The sequence below is a fragment of the Eurypyga helias genome, unplaced genomic scaffold (assembly GCF_000690775.1).
Source record: "Eurypyga helias isolate BGI_N326 unplaced genomic scaffold, ASM69077v1 scaffold16375, whole genome shotgun sequence".
NCBI classification, from domain to species: domain Eukaryota; kingdom Metazoa; phylum Chordata; class Aves; order Eurypygiformes; family Eurypygidae; genus Eurypyga; species Eurypyga helias.
In genome coordinates, this window is record NW_010252201.1 from 1,803 (window position 1) to 20,520 (window position 18,718).

The 18,718-nt window shown below is 37.6% G+C and overlaps 1 protein-coding gene across 1 annotated transcript in view; it reads left to right on the forward strand.

The window, feature by feature from the left end:
* The first annotated feature begins 387 nt into the window (after nucleotides 1-387).
* The window catches only part of LOC104510129 (radixin-like), a 19,095-nt gene continuing 764 nt past the window's right edge, over nucleotides 388-18,718 (forward strand). The window contains 10 exon segments of the mRNA XM_010152285.1: nucleotides 388-446; nucleotides 9,739-9,822; nucleotides 10,280-10,426; nucleotides 11,881-11,977; nucleotides 12,556-12,719; nucleotides 13,375-13,505; nucleotides 15,633-15,719; nucleotides 15,722-15,780; nucleotides 16,743-16,835; nucleotides 17,662-17,904. Coding sequence (XP_010150587.1) covers nucleotides 388-446; nucleotides 9,739-9,822; nucleotides 10,280-10,426; nucleotides 11,881-11,977; nucleotides 12,556-12,719; nucleotides 13,375-13,505; nucleotides 15,633-15,719; nucleotides 15,722-15,780; nucleotides 16,743-16,835; nucleotides 17,662-17,904 — 1,164 coding nt within the window.

An 18,718-nucleotide genomic window follows, 5' to 3' on the forward strand; every position in this document is an offset into this window, starting at 1 on the left:
TTGCACATATTTGGGAAGCCCACTGAAAGATTGTGCCCAGTAGCTGAATGTCCCCATGTTTTTTTGAGTGTTCAGTAGTCATGTCAGCTATCCCATTAAATTGATTGTGAACTCTGTTCCCTGGTTTGAGCTTCAAACCTTGTGTTAAACATTATCCTGAATATGCTTTTATACTAAGTAAAAGATGAGGGATTTTTATATTAAAATTTTCCATTTTTATATCTGCTGTGTTCTGTGTGTATACAAGACCATTAAAATTTGTTGAGTTTACTTAGTATGTATTGTTCCTTACAGGCTACTCACAGTATACAGAAGCATTACACTGTTACAGTATGATTTAAATATTGCTCTATTTTCTGTAGATCAATGTCAGAGTCACCACAATGGATGCAGAGTTGGAATTTGCCATCCAGCCCAACACAACAGGCAAGCAGCTCTTTGATCAGGTAACTCCTATGTGTCTCTGTATGTATGTGTACAAACATATCGTGGGTATTAAGGCATAGTTTGAGGAGGCAGCAGTGTTCTCATGTATAGGTTATGTTTTTCCTTACATTATCTCAGCTATGGTCTCGGTTAGTTTGAAATTCCTCATTACTTCTCATGGAATGTCTTGAATTCAAAGACAGCTCTGTAAATAGGTTAAAAAAGGAACTTCAGTTGAGTCGTGTTTAGAACTGCTTTGAAATGAATGGTATTTTTAATGTCTGATTGTATTACAGTTGCAGCTGCAATGTAATTGTTAGAATTGTGTGTATGAGAAATCTGTATAGCCTTCACTATTTAATAATGAATCTAACGATAAAAGCTGTAGGTACTTTTTCACTTCTGGAATGTCAGAAAAGTAATGTAGTCCTATGATCCAGTTTGAAACAAGTTAAAAAAGACTAAGTGGAAAAGTGAAAGTGATGGCTTTGTGCTTATGGATTGCAGACCCATCAGAACTACATGTTCTCACTTGATAGTGTGTCTGTCATATACCAGTCGAATGGGCTAAATTAATGACTTCTTAAAAAGGGTTGTTCTCGCATTCATTTCTGTTAGCTGTCAGACTCTTGAAATATTTTTTGATCTGGCTTGTGGAGTGTTCTAGAAAATGTTAAGAATAGAAGCTTGTCAATGTGTCATTTTGGTTTACCTCGAGAAATCAATAAATACATTCTCTAGATCCAAGATGTATGTATTTAATTAAAAATGCAAAAATATTCAAAATCACTCTTCAAAAACTCTTTCACGGTTTCAGCAGTTATGTCTAGTAGAATTGCTTTTGTCCATGCCACTATAGATGTGCTAAGTAGGTCATGGTGGGTATGAAGAGAAAGTAACGCACTGAAAGGGTTCTTAAAGAACCCTTCAACTTTTAAGTCGATTAAATGTCTTGGTATATAAGTTGAAAGGAGAATGTTTATTGTTTGTAACACTGAGCTTTTTCTTTTAGATGAAAGATACTTAATTTATAATTTTCATTTGAAATGACGGTCTGACTCTTAAGAATTCTACCCCCTGCCCCTTTCTCTTAACATCAGTAGCAGTTTATCTTCAGCCTCTGCATAGGAGTAGACATCAGCACTCTTACAAAGTCTTCTTGAAGAAAGGGGCTGTCCTGCTTTTTGTCTAACCAACACCACCATCAAATAAAAAGTACAGTATTCTGCAGCACAGAAGCCTCAACTGTTACTTGTCTTTTGCCAACCTTTGCTATCTTCTGCCATGCAGTAATGGGTGGGGTGACGTTCTCTTGTGAAATAGTTTGTGCCCAGGTAATCAGGTTCATCCAAACTAGGGCATTCACAAACAGCGAACAAAGATACAGCTCTAGTGTCTTCTCTCTCTCCAACTTTGTTCCTCAGGGAACTGTGTGGTGCTTGACATCTCACCACCTCTTAAAATCAACTTCTGGAAATTTAAATTGAAAAATCGGTAGGTCAAGGAAAACCAACCAGTATAGTGGTGTGTGAGTAGAGAAGCATTTTCAGCCTGATCTTAAATTCATATGCAAGTTCCGCAGAGTAACATCAAGATCTGAACTGTACCGCAAAATCAGCATGAAATTTTCAGACCAAGGTTGTGCTGTTTCTGTATGGAAGGAATTGAATAGCACTGCTATTGGGAGGATTGGCCTTCAGGGTTTGTGCAGAAGTGGTGGATATCACAGTAGAATTGCTGGTTATTGCTTGCAGAAAATAACCTCTCTGTGAATGTGGCTGTTGTCTAGTGCTCCTCTGTTTTTGGTGAACAACTTGTCCCGTTTTTTCCGTCAGTAGTTCTTTTAAGCTTTTAATTGCCGTTTTCTGGAGTTGTTGATTTGTTTCCCGTTCCATGTGTGTGTTCATCATCTTCATCTGCTAGCAGACAAGAGTTCAGCATTTGATGAACGGAGTTTCTCATTCTGTACTTTTTCATATCACACTACTGCAGTACATAAGTGCTTATATTGTCTTAGTACAAAGTTTCAGAAGACTTCTTTCTTTTTCTTTTGGGCTGGGAGGCAGTGACAGAGTATGCTCTTTCCTTATTTGTGGAGTCTGAAGTAAAAGAGGCTGATGTGTAAGGTGCTTCTAGCATTGATTTGCAAGCATGTCTAACTGCATTGCAGTAGATGAGTTGTCTGTATTTAAATAATGTGCAATGTGCATCTCGGTTGAAGGGCTGTAGTTAGGAGGTGAGAGCAAAATGTTTTGATGTAAGCATAAGCACTTGCCCCTTATGCCTTATGGGCAGAGCTGTTGAGCATCTGCAATTCTTACTGATTTCTTTGCAGCTCAGAGAGCTGATCCGGGTACAGAGGCTTAGCTTGGAGAGCTGCAAAGTAAAGAGCATTCTCAGTCATCTGATAAAGCCAGAAGTAGTTTGATCAGCATCATGTAGGAGATCTGTGCCAAAAGAAGCAGCAGGTCTGAAATTTCTGTGTTGGAACACCAAATTTAATCATACTCAGGACCATACTAGTAACATAAAATTGTTCTTAATGTTTCTGATGTGCTCAAGTAAATTATGTTTACAGCCTTCCAGTACCTGTAGGGGCCTACAAGGAAACTGGAGGGGACTTTCTACAAGGGCCTGTAGTGACAGGACAAGGGGCAGTGGGTTTAAATTGAAAGTGGGGAGGGTTAGATTAGATATCAGGAAGAAGTTCTTCCTGGAAAGGGTGGTGAAGCACTGGCACAGGTTGCCCAGAGAAGCTGTGGATGCCCCATCCCTGGAAGTGTTCAAGGCCAGGCTGGATGAGGCTTTGAGCAACCTGGTTTAGTGGAAGATGTCCCTGCCCATGGCAGGGGGTTGGAACTAGATGGTCTTTAACCCAAACCATTCTATGATGTAGGAAATCTACTGTGCTCACTAAAGGAATCAGGTTGGATCCATGAACATTGTCATCCTGTGCATTGGAGCTTGGAGGTGGAAGGGTAGAAGAAGAAAAAAGGTGCACGCTTGGACGATTGTTAAGTAATAATACAAGTATGCAAGGCATTGGAAGTAAGCTTGCACAGTTCTCTTGTGACATTTTCTAATTTTCAAAATCTTAATTTTACAACCCGATAGTACTACTTGAAAATGGAGGAGGAACTATGGGTAAAATACTATTTACTTCACATGCATCTGAATGATTCCATAAAACAGCCTTCAGTAAACCAGACTGACAGCACGGTCCAAGCTGAGAACGTATGTAAGTACTGCCATACTGGATCTTGTGGAGCCAGAGTTTACCATTATTAAATAATCTTTGCTGGACCCTCTGATAAATTGCTTATTGAATCCACATGTACTTTTACTCTGCAAAAGACCTGTAAGATAGTTCCACAGTTTCAGTATACTCTGTGTAGTACAAGTGCTTCGTTTTGTTTACTTTGAACCTTCTGTCTAAGGGTTCTGTTGATTCTCTTAATTCTTACATTATGAAAAATAATGAATAATCAATCTATTTTCCTTCTACAAGCCATGCAAGTTTTATAGACCTATGTCATATTTTCAGTTGCCTCATTTCTTTGTCAGTAGCCTTAGTTCTCATCTTAGCTATGCAGAAAACGTTCCATGTCACTGATCATTCTTTTCAACATTTCTGAAACATTTCCAGTTCTGCAACATCCTTTTTTCTAAGTTGATGTGACCAGTCCACATATAGTATTAGAGATTTGGGAATAGCATAGACATGTATAGTATAACAACAGCTTTGTTTTTTCCCCTTTACAATGAGAACTTTGTGTGCGTAATTAAAATTGTTGCCTTTTACATGCAGTATTATCTTTCAATTGAATATCATCTTTTACTGAGGTTCATCTTCCTTTTTACTGTTCACTCACCGGTCTTTATAGAAGGTTTTCTACAGTAGGTTTTGGCACATCGGTTTCATCCTTTTTTGCAGATGACGTATGAAGTCCTGGGGGACTTCCCTAGTGGTTATACTACATCTGTTACGAAAACAGTTTGCTTATTTTTTTAAATTTCTTTTGAACTGGTAGATCCATAAAAAGGCCTTCCCTCTATTCAAGGACAATTTTGTTTCTCTAGTTGCCTTCAGTAATAGACCTGATCAAAAATCTTATAGGAAATCCATGTATGGGTTATCAGCTAGATCATCCTTACCCCTTTTGTCCTTAACTCTTAGAAGATCTCAAAAATATTTGAAGATGATTCATCCTCCTTACATCATTCTTGTCCACAAGTATTATTCTTTAATTATAGTTTCACCAGTTGGCTTCTGTTGAAGTGGACTTCCTTGTCTGTAGGTCTGCAGATCACATCCCAGACGTGCTTTCAAGTGTCGGTGTCCTGTTTGCTACCTTGTGTTCCTCAGGTGCCGAGTTTGATGTGCACAGTAAGCTGCACACTCGGGAGTTTGGCAACACGGTGTTTCAGTTTATTTAAAACTCTGAGGTGGAGGCTTGTCTGAACATGATGTTTTGCTGCTATTTTCATTTTTTTTTGTTCTTGTAAAACTTGATTACATTTCAATTTGAGATGGTTTCTGTAGCTTAATTACCATTTAAAAAAAAATGCTGTCGTAGCTGTTAGTGATGATGATGGATCATTTATCTTTAGGTGGTGAAAACTGTTGGTCTTCGTGAAGTCTGGTTTTTTGGGCTGCAGTATGTGGATAGCAAAGGCTACTCAACTTGGCTGAAGCTAAATAAAAAGGTAACCATTTCCTAATATTTAGGCAAATGTACGGTTTGGAATATACTTTTATAAGGCTTATATGAGGTTTACTGCTTTAGTGTTGTAGGTCGGATACAGTTGACTTCAAATTTACTTGAAAAGTTGCTTTCAACTTGCTTTCATTGACAAAATACGGTGCTACGTTTGATTAGTTATAGAAGAATATTCAAAACTGCATCAACATTTAACCTGAGAAGAAGATGCCATTTCCTATATTTCCCATACTGTGGTGATGCATGCATTGAGAAAACTTCAATTCGTATGATTGTCCTGTTTTCATGTAGCAAAATATAATTGAATAGCTGCTTTACAATTATGGGGTGTGTGTGTTAAGTATTTGAGCTTCAGGAATTTGTGTGTATACAGCTATAGATCTTTAAACAAGGCACCAGTAACAGGCTCCTAAATGTCTGTTTTGGTCTCTGATAGGTAGATGGTAGGATAATTCCCCCCTCCCCAACAGCACTGTATACCTTGTGTCTCCCAGCTGTTGGGAATCAGGTCATTTTACTTTAAATCCCATGTATGGATTTGAATGGTCACTTTTTATTTTAATGTTGGCTGTAAGGTTATTAATGGCAGTGTTTAGAATAAAGAGATTTTTTTGAGTTCAACTCAAGGATATGTTTTAACTCAAGGATACGTTTTTTATCTTCAGTATTAGGAGGTAAACTGGGAAGATTTTAGGAGCAAGTCCCACTGTCTGCACTTACATAATCTTTCCTTCTCTGTGGTAAAGCCAGCAAGTTAAACCTGATAACCATAAAAGCGGTCGCCTGGGATTTCATATGTCTTGTCTCATACACAATGCATGTTGTAGTGCTACAAATATGTTGTTACCCTAATGGCTTGCCTTCAGTGGTCAGAGACTATGGGAATTGGTGCATCATCCATGAAAAATACGGAAGACATTGCTCTCTGAAGGTGTTTAGCAAGTTAAGTTGCTGGTGCAGTTCAGGCACAGCAAGGGTATGCTTTGAGAGTTCTCTTTTTTTAAAGCTTGTAACATAACTTGTAAGTTACTATTTAAATATTTGTGGTAAATACAGATAAAATTTGATAAATCACAGAATACATGCTAATAAGGTTTTATTGTGGCAAGAGCACAACTCATTGTTCACGGGTGAGATTAAAGTGAAATACTGTGTATGTAAGTCAGCAGCAGGTGGACAGTAGTGAAGAGTGAGCAAAACTTTTAAAATTAACATCTGAAATCGTGAATATACTACTTGTGCTGCCTTAAATACGTGATTAAATGGTGGCATTATATTTACTGATTTTGACTTCCCGCAAGTCCATCAAATATGCATCATTTCATGTGTAGTGAAGTTCTTGAGGGACTACTAGTATGCATAAAATTAAATGTGTAATAAAATGATCGAGGAACTGGGATGTGTAAGATTTGTTTTATTATTGTATTGTATAGTGTATATTTACTATATATTGTTTTACTCTGGATGTGCCTTTTAACAATCACTGCATTTGATGTTAAAATTGAACTAATTTTGGATGGTTTTGCTTCAGTCATAATGAGTGCTGAGAGCTGACCCCAAATGCATTCTACATAAAAATGAATTTTTTGGGGTTGAAATTTGAAGTAGGCAGTTAGTTAAAACTTAAGATGACCATATCTGGTATCGTCACAGAAATCAATATTATAGTGTTTATCCATTATAGAAAAAATAATGTGATTAATGGTGTTACGTTTTTTGCACAGGAGCAAAGCACGTGTATTTAGTTCAAAGACTTATAAAACAATCCAACTTTACACTTTTCATTGGAGAACTGTGCTGTAGTTCTTGCTAAAGAAATCTTGTTAGACCCTGATTTCTTAATTCCTGCAATTTATCCTTGGATATAGTTTTGATTTTTTTTTTGTTATATGTATTACAACTTCTTTTTTGCGTATCTTTATTGTGATAAATATAAATTCACACAAGCCTACGAAATACCCTCTTGAACAGCCTTTGAGCAGCATTTCAAAATTGTCTGACTTACCCAAATTGCTGTACTTGATTCAGTGCCATGTGAACTTTAGTGAGTTCTACAGTGGGCTTGTCAGGAAGCACTGCATTTCAGTGTAGAGGAGCTAAAGAGTTCATTACTATGGAGTTCATTATATTTAATATACCATTTAGTGCTCTTTTTATTTTTTTCTTTATTCCTCTTCATCAGGTAACACAGCAGGATGTAAGGAAAGAAAATCCTTTGCAGTTTAAGTTCAGGGCCAAGTTTTTTCCAGAGGATGTATCTGAAGAATTAATTCAGGAAATAACTCAGAGACTTTTCTTCCTGCAAGTCAAAGAAGCGATCTTAAATGATGAAATATATTGCCCACCAGAAACTGCAGTTCTTCTGGCTTCCTATGCTGTCCAGTCCAAGTATGGAGATTACAGTAAGGAGATACATAAACTAGGCTACCTAGCCAATGACCGACTTCTCCCTCAGCGGTGAGTGAGACTGATGCATCATCTGTTGCATGTGAACTTGATTACAGCACAGTTTTTATAATTAAAATACTAAGTGATAATACGCATTCAATGGTAGCTTTCTTAAGACTGCATGTTTTGCTGGTAAGGTTTAGAGATCCTAATTTAGGCTCTAAGTACCAAAGAAGAGTCACAGCCATGGGTTTCTTGAGACCTGTTTCCTGTCCTGTCCTCAACCATGTGCACAGATTTAGTTGAACAAAATGTTCTAATGTTCCTGGAGGCGTGCTTCTGCTAAATTAAAATTAAAATACTCTAATACAGAAGCCACTAAGATTCGTTTGATGCTCCTTTAGTTATTGATGGTTTTGTACACTTAAATGATGAAAATTTTCTGAAAATACTTATGAAGTATATTGCAAATAAAATTATTGCAGAAAAATGCTAGCCTGGACAGAAAATCTAGAAACTGAGTTGTTGCCATTACTGTTGAGTATAAACTCTTCTGTATCAGTAACCCATCAATGTGGTTAGGACAAGTAAGCACCAAGATTACAGTTCTGTTTCTTTATGCAACTGAAACCATGCTCCTGGCATGTTTTAGCAGCAAAAGAAACATTGCAACACAAATGTTCAAAGTCAGACAACTTTGTTAGTGCAGATGTTGGAGTACATCCATAGTGATGTATCGTGGACAGATGTGTGCTTACTGAGTCATAGGATGGTTTGGGTTGGAAGGGACCTTAAAGATCATCTAGTTCCAACCCCTCTGCCATGGGCAGGGACACCTTCCACTAGACCAGGTTGCTCAAAACCTCGTCCAGCCTGGCCTTGAACACTTCCAGGGATGGGGCATCCACAGCTTCTCTGGGCAACCTGTTCCAGTGCTTCACCACCCTCTCTGGAAAGAACTTCCTGATATCTAATCTAACCCTCCCCACTTTCAATTTAAACCCGTTACCCCTTGTCCTATCACTACAGACCCTTGTAAAAAGTCCCCCCCAGCTTCCTTGTAGCCCCTTCAGGTACTGGAAGGATGGCAGTATACTGAAGGTATTCAAGGATAAAGATCAGAAAACAAACAAACCAAAAAGATGTCTTTTCATGGCATGTTCTTGTATCATTTAGCTGTGAACATGTCGAGCAGGTGCATAAACTAAAACTTCTGCCTCAGTTTTGAGGAGGAAAGCATGATGGTAGGCATGCACACTAAGCAAATCGAAATGGGATATACCCACTACTGAAAATTGCACTTCACTCGGTATGGGGCTGAGTAGCAAATAGAGTGACAAAAAGATCGATCCTATAATAGAAGAAACATTGTTTTAGTATTTTCTTCATCACTCAGTCTATTCCATATTGTACTTTGTTAAAAGTGAAGGGAAAAGTAGTAAATCCTTACTTTCCTGAGTTGAGAAAGGAAGAAAATTATTGTTCTGACTTCTTTAGTAAGATTATATTGCATTCTCCTTTTTTTTTAATTTCTAAAAATTGTTTATTAAAATAATTTCTCTAGGAATGGTTGAAATGCATGGGATTTGAAGTCCATGGAATAAAAGGCTAGTGAAGTTAGCAGATGCATTTGATTTCTTACTGCAGTACTACATTGGGTGTTCTAGTAGGTCAAAGTATAAATCCATCGTGTGGCCTGCTGTAGATGAACCTCAGATGGCTTTCTGAAACTGCTTCACTGTTGATTCTGTTTATTTAAAAAACATCAAAAATCCCACCCCAAATTCCCCAGCAGACTAGTCTGCCAGCTTGTCTTAATGTGTTGCTTTTTCTTTCGAATGGAGTGTGTCTGAGCATACCTAGAGACAGATATGTGTCACTGCTGTATAAGAATTTCAAAGGTCTGCATTTTCAGGTGTTCCAAACATTACCTTTTGTGAAAGTTGAGATGTGCCATGGTGTGACTTTTATATTACAGAGTACTGAAAACCATGAAAAAGAGGCGATTTCAGACTATTTTAACAGTGTATTTGGTGAAACACAGCGTTTCTGCATCTGGAAAGAAAGCAATGTATAGAAAGTCATGTTTAAGTTTATTCAATTAAAGCTTATGTTATGCTGTGTAGCCACACTTAATTTTTATAACTTGAAGAGGTTAAATTGATTGTTGGTGTCATTTAATAACAACAATTTTTATTCACAGGGTGTTAGAACAGCACAAACTGACAAAAGAACAGTGGGAAGAAAGAATACAGAACTGGCATGAAGAACACAGGGGAATGTTAAGGTAATTATGCAAAAAAGGTTCTAAGACCTTTAAGGTTTTTTGATTATTAGGGTGTATTCTGGCTGGTGGCATATTTGTCTGGAAAATGCTTTCTTTTTATTCTGACCAGGGTAGACAGTTATCAAAGACTTCCATGAAAGCTTCAGTGAGGATTGAGTTTCCAGTTAGGTTATTGGCTTACCTACATGATTTCTGGTGGAGTTCGCAACGGCTTTTGCCTGCAGTGGTCTGCCTGGAAAATATATTTAGTATCTCCTTAGCTCATGGGGTAAAAAGATGAAGTGGGACGATTGCACTGTACTTGGGTATCGGGGTATAGAGCTCTACAAGTATCTGAGTCAATGTACACATGAATTTCAAACTAAGTTTTATACTATTTAATTGTTTTGCAGTTCTCTTATTCTTACAATGTGCTTTTGATTTGTCTACACTTCCATTTTTTTTCTTCTTTCATCAGGGAAGATTCTATGATGGAATACCTTAAGATAGCACAAGACTTGGAAATGTATGGAGTCAACTATTTTGAAATAAAGAATAAAAAAGGAACCGAATTGTGGCTAGGAGTCGATGCTTTGGGTCTGAACATTTATGAGCATGATGATAAGTAAGTGACTAATACTCATTCTGTGGTTGTGTCCTAGGAGATACTGTCTGAGGTTGTACGAAACCCACCTTACTGTGTGTTCAGTAATGTCTATTAAAACAGGTTCTCAAAGACCCTCTAAACTCTGTAAAAGATAGAAAAATAGAGACAGATGTTAACTGGCAGAATATTTGAATTTTAAAGATGAAATAGGGATGCAAAAGAAGGAAAAGGAAGGTAGTTGGGTGGAAACAAATGTATGTTGCTTAATATGGATGTATGATAACTAGACCATCTGTATAGTTTCCCTCTGTACTTTTTGCTCCCTCAAGACTTCCTCTTCAGCCAGGACGAAAAGGACATTGAGAAGCTGAGCAGTGTATTTAATGAGAAACATTTTGTAAGAGCAGTGACTAGGATTGTAGCTGGTAGAGCACAAAGCACTTTGGTATCTAAAAGTGAAACCTTTTAGACATTCAAGAAAATAGATGAATCTTCTGTCCTGATAAAGAGGTCAAATATTCTGCCCTTCTTGAAGAGGGATAAAGCTGAAATGTACAAAATTTGAAGAATTTGAAAACAGAACAACAGACTTACTCTTTTCCTTCTTTCCAAACACTTGTTAGTAGTATCTGATGTCAACAGTCTTTTCACGGTGATTGGAAGTTAAACATGTGTTAAGCACCAGCTACCAGCTGTCAGCTGAACTGAAGCTTAATGCTCTTGGATGTATATACTCTGTAACAAAATTCTGTAAGGCTTAATTGCCATTAGATGGCAATATAACTCCTGAAAGAAGGAAATACTCAGAAAACGCTCAGATCAGATTGAATGATCAAGCAGGTTTTGGTATTCATTGCTAACTATCGGGAGTTAATCAAATACTTAAACGTTTTCTAACGCTTGTAATTAAAATAATATGAATTGAAAAAAATTTCTGTGCTCATGGAGAAAAATATTTACAGTTATGCAGTTGGTGCATAACATTGTAACAGTTTCTGAACAGAATTTATTTTACTTAAGATGTAAGGGAAAGAAATTTAACTTGAACTTTGGAAATGTAAGAGCGCATCTTACATCAGAGTGAAACCGAAGTACATCATCGCTGAAGACTGATTTAATTTCAGTATTTGAAATGTCAGATTTTCTCAAATTTATATAGTTGTTCTTTTCACTCAAAATAAAATTATCAATAGCTTATAAAGTATCAGTACATGATTGTGATGTTTAGCCTCTGTTTAGTAGTGGAGTAAGTCACAAACTGAAATTCCTTCTGTTAGAGTGCCATGTAATGTATTCATTGTGTAACTTACTCATTTGATGGAATAATGTCTAAAAAAAAAAAAATTGTCTGCCAAAAGATGATGGAGCTGTTATGTTTTGTAGATGTAAGTAGGTATGATAGTGGAAATGGTATGGAGTTAAGGCTTAATGCACTTCACTGCTTCTAATGAGAACTTTTTTTCTCTTTGAAGGCTGACACCCAAGATTGGTTTTCCTTGGAGTGAAATAAGAAACATCTCTTTTAACGACAAAAAATTTGTCATAAAGCCAATTGACAAAAAGGCCCCTGTAAGTAGTGTGTATAATAGTATGCCTTCGTGTATCAGGGGATTTAAGCCTGCAAAGACTTGTGCTGGCATTATGGCATGAGTAAATATTTTCTTTCTCTTCATTCTCATTGATGCTCTTGAGTTTTCTTTTTTTTCTTTTTGATATGTTGGGATTTTTAAGTCAACTAATACTCTGTGGTGTGTTGAAAAGCTACAGTGTAAGATGCTGAATAATTCTCTGGACCCCCACCTCTCTCTCTTTTTTGTATTACAGCAGCACATTTCATAAGATTTTCTAGGTCAGAACTCTTCAGAAATAAAGTAGAAAATAGTCTCACTTTTTTAGAAGTTTAAATAAATAGTTTTATGTAAACTAGCTAACCTCTGCATGGAGGAATCCAGGTGTAATTTTGAATTTATCTTGCAAGTTCCCGATAGTAACTAGGTTTATAGATTATGGTGTTAGATTGCTCAGAGGACATGTCAAAATACTTGTAAGTTAAATTTAAGAAATTTAACAAAGAATACAGTAATGCTTTGAGGCTTTTCACAACTGTATTTTTAGATTAATGGATATGCTGCAATTATTTTTGCTAGGATTTTGTTTTTTATGCACCCCGTCTGAGAATTAACAAGCGAATTTTGGCACTGTGTATGGGAAATCATGAATTGTACATGAGGAGGAGGAAACCTGATACAATTGAAGTGCAACAGATGAAGGCCCAAGCTAGAGAGGAGAAACATCAGAAACAATTGGAAAGGTAATTAACAAACATCCATGAAACAAAAAAAAATTCTTCTGGCCTTTTAAGAAATCTAAGTCATAGAATATCTGACATCTAGTGTTGGGAGAAGAGGGAGCTGGTTTTATTTCTGTAGTATGTAAGCTGGTTTGTGGTTTGGCTTGGCTCACCTGCCTTAATAGAAAGCTGTATCTTTTTTGAGCTTTCAGCATGGTAACAGTAGCTGTATCGTTGTTTCTCATTATGTTTTTGTGAAACAGTCTGAACTCTGTTGCTTGATCCTTAGGGACTTTTATGCTCTACAGGTGAACCTTTGAAGCAAATTCAGTGAAGAATGTCATGGCTTACCTGTTGTATATTTTAAAAAAATAGCGTTTCCATTTCTAGCCCAGGTGAAACATCAGCCATGTCTAAAATGTGGGTGTAACTGTGGGTTTACCTGGCTGAACCATAATCAAGCTTCTGTTCAAAAATTGTTTTTCTGTACGGTATTTTGGTACAGGAACTTGATGGTTCTTGCATTGTAAACTGAATTTGAAACATTTAAAATTACATGCTTCTCTGCTAGCTGGGTAAACTGAAAAATAGGCTGCCAGCATCCTTAGAGTAGAATTTAATCTGTTTGAGGTTAAAAAAATATTTTATTGTTGTTTTTGGTTTTGTTTTTTCCCAGGGCACAGTTAGAAAATGAGAAGAAGAAAAGGGAGATAGCAGAAAAGGAAAAGGAAAGAATAGAGCGTGAAAAGGAAGAATTAATGGAACGCTTAAGACAAATAGAGGAACAAACAATGAAAGCTCAGAAAGGTGAGCTCTTGCAGGTCTTGGATTTCTTATGTCTGATAACAATGCTTAGGTCAGTTGGGTAGTTGAGTTCCACAATTCCCTTGGTATGTGTGATTTTTTTTTTTCTTTTTTTTTTAATTTATGCCACTAAATTTTTATTAGTAGTATTACTTACTTTGAGATTCTTTTCCAATATTAAGAGCTAAAAGATAGTCTACATGCATGTGTGTATTTGTAATATAAAACCAAATTCTAGTATAGCAGGAGTTTCAATTTTCTTTAACAAGGAAAGTGATGCATACACAGTTAACTCAGTATTATGTAATGCTTAAAGTGCTGAAGACCTGGTGTTGGAGGGAGCAGGGAAATTAGAGAGTAAGATTCAAAGTACTTCTTCTAGGATTTTGTTGAATTTAGCTTTTTATTTGGAAATTCCTTGTTCCTTGATTTTTCCTGTTCCCCTGTAAAGACTTGAGTATTTTAAGTTCAAAATCTGACAGGATTTTAGCAAACAAATGTAGTTTCATCAATCACAGTACTTTGTTGTTCAACCGCCCTGTAGAGTCCCTGTCTCCCCTGCTTCCCAGTCCCTCGTCTCCATGTTCTTTTTTTCCTTCAGGCTCGGTTCACGCTCATAAAAGTTTTGTTCCTCTCTTCTGTTCGTAACCGTTGGCCTCAGGTATGATAGAGAGGTTCACTGACTACATCTAGGCAAATAAATTACATATGCTTGACATTGCTCCCCGGCTCTATCCCTGCTTTTTTCAGTCTTTCAGTGCAGAACAGGTTGGACACATCCAGCCAGGTAACATGAACGGTGCCTTGGAATTGTTTAAGGGAGATCTGTTGAGCCCACGACAAAAGATTGTCAGGGTGATTCTGAAAGTTTAAGAATGTACATTTTCTTGTAAACCATATAGCCTAATTTCTGATGCCATACATAATAATAGTAGCGTGCTGCTGGTCGTCTTAGCCCTCTATTCACATACAGAAAATTGTTTATGTAAATGGTGTCTCTGCTCCGTAGATGACTTGGTAGTTACGTGTTCCCCATCTTCTCAGGAAGATTTTTTAACATATTTATGTATTTTATTTATTTTTGGAAGTACTGCGTTTGTACAACTCCACATACTTGTAATGCTGTTCATTTACTTTTATAACTGAAGTCATAGGCCTGGGAACCCAACTGAAAAAGACTGATTACACGAGACCTACATAAAACGGCGAGTGCAGAGATTAAACATGTGTCAGCACACCTGGGGAGACGCTTTTTTAGTATGAAAGCGTATGGTGAAGGGCAGATGGATCATTCCAATAACTGAGCAGTTGTTTAGTTTTTCTGGTGAAGGAATCTGGCAGCTATGTCTAGACAAAAACATAGTGGGAAATTTATCATTAGGATCAGCAAGGAGCTTCTGAAAGACTTTGATCATAGTGGCTTCGTTTTGCAATTCAGAGGAATGTGTTTTGCCTGTGCAAACCTTACTTTGCAGCACTGGTAGATTATTACTTCTTCCTTTTTCACTCAGGGTTCTGCCCTTTTAGATTGCAATATTTTTCTAACCAGGCAGCTAGACAACTATTATCCCTCCCTTGATTTAAAATTTTCTTGTTGGCACCTTTTTGTCTTTATGGTACGGAGCGTTTTTCTGACCCTTCCAGTGAGTCTTAAGTCACTTTGCTTGGAGGCAAGTGCCCAAATTGTCCGCTGCAATTAAGGAATCTTTGTCAGGCATGTCAATAGCGAAGAGTCTTGGGCTTTTTTATTGTTAAGAGTATGATATAACATATATAAAACCTCCTCAGTAGTAAGAGTGAGGGTGGTATGTGTATGTATATCTATGTGCATTTGGGTGTTTAGTGTTATCAGTGAGGTGATAATTTTCTGAAACACTGGGCAGTCAGAACTGTCAGGTGAGATGAAGTAGTATCCAAAGTATGTCTTAAAGGGAGGGGTGGAGGGGAAATTCAGACACAGAGCACAGCTTCAGGTAACCTGCTCAACAGCTCTCCTTTGCTTGGGGCTGCCTTGTAAATCTTTGTCAGCTTTCTAGGTTTCTTTATTTTGAGCGTGTTACAGCTGTTATCTGTGTTACGTGTGAGGAGGAGCTTGGCAGTGATGTCTTGTCTGCAAACTCCTTTTGGCAGAGCTAGAAGAACAGACTAGAAAAGCTCTAGAACTGGATCAAGAACGAAAGCGTGCTAAAGAAGAAGCAGAGCGCCTGGAAAAAGAGCGTAAGCTAAAGCTGCTCTAGCCAAGCAGGCAGCTGATCAAATGAAGAACCAGGAGCAGCTGGTAAGAAGCTTTAACCTTATTTTGAATCAAATTCAAAAAGATAGTTAAAAATTTAGCCTATATTCCTGTTTATATCCATTTTGTCAAATGGACAAGTATGTTGAAACACAGATAAAAGTATGTGGTATAAGGTTACAGATTGTTGAGGGAAATTTTTAAGAAAACTACATTAGATTTGCCACTACTTGCAGGAAGAAAATAAAGCTCTGGAGCTGTAGGAAATAAAATGATGAAGTAGACGTTTCAGACTGACAACACTCACTGCATTCTCTTTCTAATAGTGTCAGGCTTACCCAGCTGAGAACAGGAGTAGCTTTTTCTGCAGTCCACTGGGAAGCCTGTTCTCTGGTCTGTTTTGCAGCTTGGTGGTGGTAGTGGGGAGTTGGTGACACTGGTTTGGAGTTGGTGGTTTTTTGGTTTATTTTGTTGGCATTTTTTTCCCCTCTGTTTCCATCATTTACAGTTTCTTCTCACAATCTGTGCTTGACGGCTTCTAATTCAAGATACGCACATAGTAACTGAGGAAGGCATGAAAATAGTAGAAGAAATGATTTCTCAACTGTAAAACAGCTTTTGATCTTCTGTAAACTTAGCACACAATTCTGAAGGCAAGATTTAGGTTAATAGTACTGAGGTTATGATCCGGAACAATTAAGGTTGTATTAAACTGAAACAGTCCCAAATGCTGATTTTTAACTACAGCTTGCTGTTTCCCAGCAGGCTTTGGAAGTGCAGGAGACAAATACCTTTTTTTTTTTTTCCTTCTGGAATTACTTCTATCAGGCAAGATTACTGATTCATTCCCCCTGTCATCTATGCTTAAAATTTCTGTTTTCAGCAGAGAAGTGATGGATGGTAATTAACTTTCAAGTCAGGTCAGAGCAAAGACTCTGCCTTCTTCCACTGCAGAGCCAAAATTATACCAAATTAAAATTTCTACTTTGTTTTTTGGTTTGTTCCAGGCAGCAGAACTTGCTGAATTCACGGCCAAGATTGCACTTCTAGAGGAGGCCAAGAAAAAGAAAGAGGAGGAAGCCTCGGAATGGCAGCACAAAGTAATGAGCTCATGCTGTGGGAAGTCAGAACTTCAAAGACACTAAGGGAGATGAGTGCAGAAATCCCACTGGAAGTCCCTGGGGTTGAATCTGTCTTTCCTTTAGGCTTCAGAGAAACCTTTCTTAAAGGTTTTCTTCTCCAGTCTACTGAAGCCAGCCTATACTTCTGTTTAACTCGTTTCTTAATATTAAATAGTCATGAAGGGGGGGAAATTCTTATCACAAAGGTATGGTCAAAGATTTGAAGTGGCTTCCTTATGTATGATGATGAAATAGATTGGTGCTTTGTGTTGGAAAACACCTCAGGAGGGAGGTGTATAAAATCATGAGTAGTGGTTAAAAGATGTGCCTTTGTGCTGGTTCGTCACATGCAACTGGACAATAGTTCAAAGAAAGACAGTGTTTCTTCACAAAATATGTGATTAGCTATGAGATGTGAATACTAATTGTGTGCACAGGTTCAAAAAGTGGTGAACATATTATGTAAATTCTAATTGAATATGAAATTCAAAGATACCACCTTTTGATTCAGGAAGTCCCTGGGCCTCAAATTTCAGGAGACCAGGAAGGTTGGAAAGCAGTCAGTATTGACTGCCCTATTCTCTCTTCTCTTGTCTAGTGCTGGAAGTAGCTGGACTTAGGTACAGCTGGTTTTGTCATACATTTTCTTTCCCTGTATTCCTATTTGTCCCTTTTCAGTGCATAAGCTAGTTCTCATTTATAGAGGACAGCTTCCATGTGTCTGAAAATATCTCAAATACTTATTATTGTTCTGACTGTTCATAAATGATTGTAAAAGATGCTAAGTACTGTTTACTGTATTTAGGCTTTTGCAGCCCAAGAGGACTTGGAAAAGACCAAAGAAGAACTGAAATCTGTGATGTCTGCTCCTCCTCCACCTCCTCCCCCACCAGTAATTCCTCCAACTGAGAATGAACACGACGAACATGATGAGAACAACGCCGAAGCCAGTGCAGAACTGTCTTCTGATGGTGTCATGAATCACAGGAGTGAGGAGGAACGGGTAACAGAAACACAGAAAAATGAACGTGTTAAGAAGCAGCTCCAGGTAATGAAGATTCATAGTTGTGTCAGCATAATTCAGGCTTTGGGTGTTCATACTTTATTTGCCACATATCTCATTGAAATTACGGTGTGCCAAGGAAACAGGTTTTTTATCATTTACTAGGTTTATTACTAATTTACCGACCAGTATTATTCGTAGTGTTCTAGAAGTGGAATAGATAGGGAGATTGGGTGTAAGATTGTGCTTTATAGCTTGAAAGTATTAGTATGTTGTCGTGTTGGCCAGTAAATATCTCTAATAAATATATTGTGTCCAGGAGAGCGGATGTTAACACGTAACGCTTTCCTTTCCCGATACTGAAGTCCATGAAGTCGTATGAAGAGATGTTTGCTGAGGAGTATTTGTGTGTGTTTGCAGTCACTCGCAGACCTTGTAGATGCAAAAATTAAATTATGTCATTTTGGATTAATCTTATTTCCCTGAAATGGAGCATTTTCTCCTAGACTAGTCTTACCTCTCCAAGTACAATAATCTGTGTTAGTAGTAACCCTTTGCCTTGTTGTGAGATGTCTATTTGGGAAGGAAACAGAAGAAATGGAAAGCTGTTTCTTTTTCTGGCAGCAGTGTCTTAGTAGCATGTATGCGTAATATCCTTTCTGCTTGGCCAGTCACTGAACGGCATCAGGGGGGATAAACAGGAGCGATCTTTAGTCAAGCAGAAACTGAAAAATAAGGTCATTCTTCTGCTTTATCCTGCTGGTCCCTTTCATCTTGGATGTTAGAGTATGAGGCCTTTTCTCTTTTTGTTTGATGACCACGCTTATGTCAGGAAAGAATCCTACGGTCTCCTTCTCTT